The sequence below is a fragment of the Arachis duranensis genome, chromosome 5, assembly GCF_000817695.3.
Source record: "Arachis duranensis cultivar V14167 chromosome 5, aradu.V14167.gnm2.J7QH, whole genome shotgun sequence".
In the NCBI taxonomy this organism is placed as follows: Eukaryota; Viridiplantae; Streptophyta; class Magnoliopsida; order Fabales; family Fabaceae; genus Arachis; species Arachis duranensis.
In genome coordinates this window covers 63,751,128-63,752,968 of record NC_029776.3, presented here as the reverse complement: position 1 = coordinate 63,752,968, position 1,841 = coordinate 63,751,128, and the positions used below count along the sequence as shown (strand labels likewise).

The following is a 1,841-nucleotide window of genomic DNA, read 5'->3' as shown; positions in this document are numbered from 1 at the left end:
CTCGGTTTGCCCACTTGTTTGTGGATGATAAGGTGTGGCAACCTTATGCTTCACCCCATACCTTAGGAGTAAGGTCTCCAATGGTCTGTTGCAAAAGTGACTCCCTCCGTCACTGATGAGGGCTCGTGGAACTCCAAATTTGCTAAAGATGTTCTTTTTGAGAAAGTTTATGACCACCTTGTTGTCATTTGTTGGGGTTGCCACGGCCTCCACCCACTTAGATACATAGTCTACTGCCACCAAAATATACTTGTTCGAATATGTGGTTGGAAATGGTCCCATGAAGTCGATCCCCCATACATCGAACAGTTCGAGTTCTAAGATGAATTGCTGTGGCATCTCATTCCTCTTGGGTAGATTTCTAGCCCTTTGACACTCATCGCAGATGCTCACCAATTCCTTAGCATCCTTGAAGATAGTAGGCCAGAAGAACCCACATTGCAGCACCTTCGCTGCGATTCTTTCTCCTCCAAAATGACCTCCATAGCTAGAACCATGGCAATTCCATAGGACCTCTCGTCCCTCTTCTTCTGAAATGCACCTTCTAAGGATTCCATCTGAGCACTTCTTGAAGAGATATGGCTCGTCCCAAATGAAATATTTAGCATCATTGATGAATTTTCTTCTTTGATGTTTGTTGATTCTAGGAGGAAAGTCACCAACTGCCTTAAAATTGGCAATATCTGCAAACCAGGGTGCCTTGTGAACCAACATTAACTGCTCATCTGGAAAGAACTCATTCACACTTGTATCATGTGTAGCATCTTTCTCACAAGGGATCCTGGATATATGATCTGCTACTTTGTTCTCCACGCCCTTTTTGTCTCTAATCTCAATATTGAATTCCTGCAACAATAAGATTCATCTGATTAGTCTTGGTTTCGATTCTTGTTTGGCAAATAGATATTTAAGTGCTGTGTGATCAGTGAAAATAATCACTTTAGAACCAATGAAGTATGATCTAAATTTGTCAAATGAAAAAACTATTGCCAGCAACTCCTTTTCAGTAGTGGTATGTTATTGAGGACCTTGCTGGCATAGTATATGAAATGCACCAAATATCTCTCCTCTTTCCTAACACTACCCCAACTGCGAAATCAGATGCATCACACATCAGTTGGAATGGCAAGTTCCAATCAGGTGGGGTGATGATAGGAGCTGAGGACAACTTCTTTTTCAAGTTTTCAAATGCCAGCATGCACTTCTCATCAAATATAAATGGTGTATCAGACATAAGAAGATTGCTTAAGGGCTTGGCTATCTTTGAAAAATCTTTAATAAATTTTCTGTAGAAGCCAGCATGCCCCAAAAAGCTCCTAATTGCCTTGACATCACTCGGTGGGGGTAATTTTTCAATTAGTTTCACCTTAGCTCTGTCTACCTCAATGCCTTGGTTGGAAAATTTATGGCCAAGGACTATTCCGTTAGTCACCATAAAGTGGCATTTTTTCCAGTTCAAGACCAGATTGGTCTCTTGACATCTTTTTAATACCAAGGCAAGATGATTTAGGTAATTAGGAAAGGAATCTTCGAATACTGAAAAGTCATCCATAAAGACTTCAATGAACTTCTCTATCATATCCGAGAAGATAGAAAGCATGCAGCGTTGAAAAGTTGCAGGTGCATTACATAGCCCGAATGGCATGCGCCTGTAGGCAAACACCCCATATGGGCAAGTAAATGATGTTTTCTCCTGGTCTCTTGGATCAACCACTATTTGGTTATATCCTGAATAACCATTGATGACAGGTCATCATATACCCATTTTTCAAGCTAATTTCACTTGTTTTATTAGTCTTTATGCACTTTCTTGCACCTAAGTAAGTGATTTGGAATGAAAA

General features: G+C 40.5%; 1 protein-coding gene across 1 annotated transcript; it reads right to left on the bottom strand.

Annotated features, from left to right (window-relative positions):
- Positions 1-389: 389 nt before the first annotated feature.
- On the bottom strand, positions 390-1,234 carry LOC107489444 (uncharacterized). The gene is made up of 3 exons (XM_021143861.1): positions 1,085-1,234; positions 660-846; positions 390-541 (listed from the first exon to the last, which is right to left on the bottom strand). Exons 1-3 carry the CDS (start codon positions 1,232-1,234, stop codon positions 390-392), a joined length of 489 nt encoding a protein of 162 aa, XP_020999520.1.
- Between the last annotated feature and the right edge of the window lie 607 nt (positions 1,235-1,841).

What these genes read in the sequence shown, in the direction of transcription:
- LOC107489444 (XM_021143861.1), bottom strand. Translation starts at nt 1,234, where the DNA reads ATGTCTGATACACCATTTATATTTGATGAGAAGTGCATGCTGGCATTT. An exon ending in CATCTGATTTCGCAGTTGGG is followed by an intron (nt 847 to 1,084) that starts GTAGTGTTAGGA and finishes TTATTGTTGCAG; the next exon opens with GAATTCAATATTGAGATTAG. An exon ending in TGCCAATTTTAAGGCAGTTG is followed by an intron (nt 542 to 659) that starts GTGACTTTCCTC and finishes AATCCTTAGAAG; the next exon opens with GTGCATTTCAGAAGAAGAGG.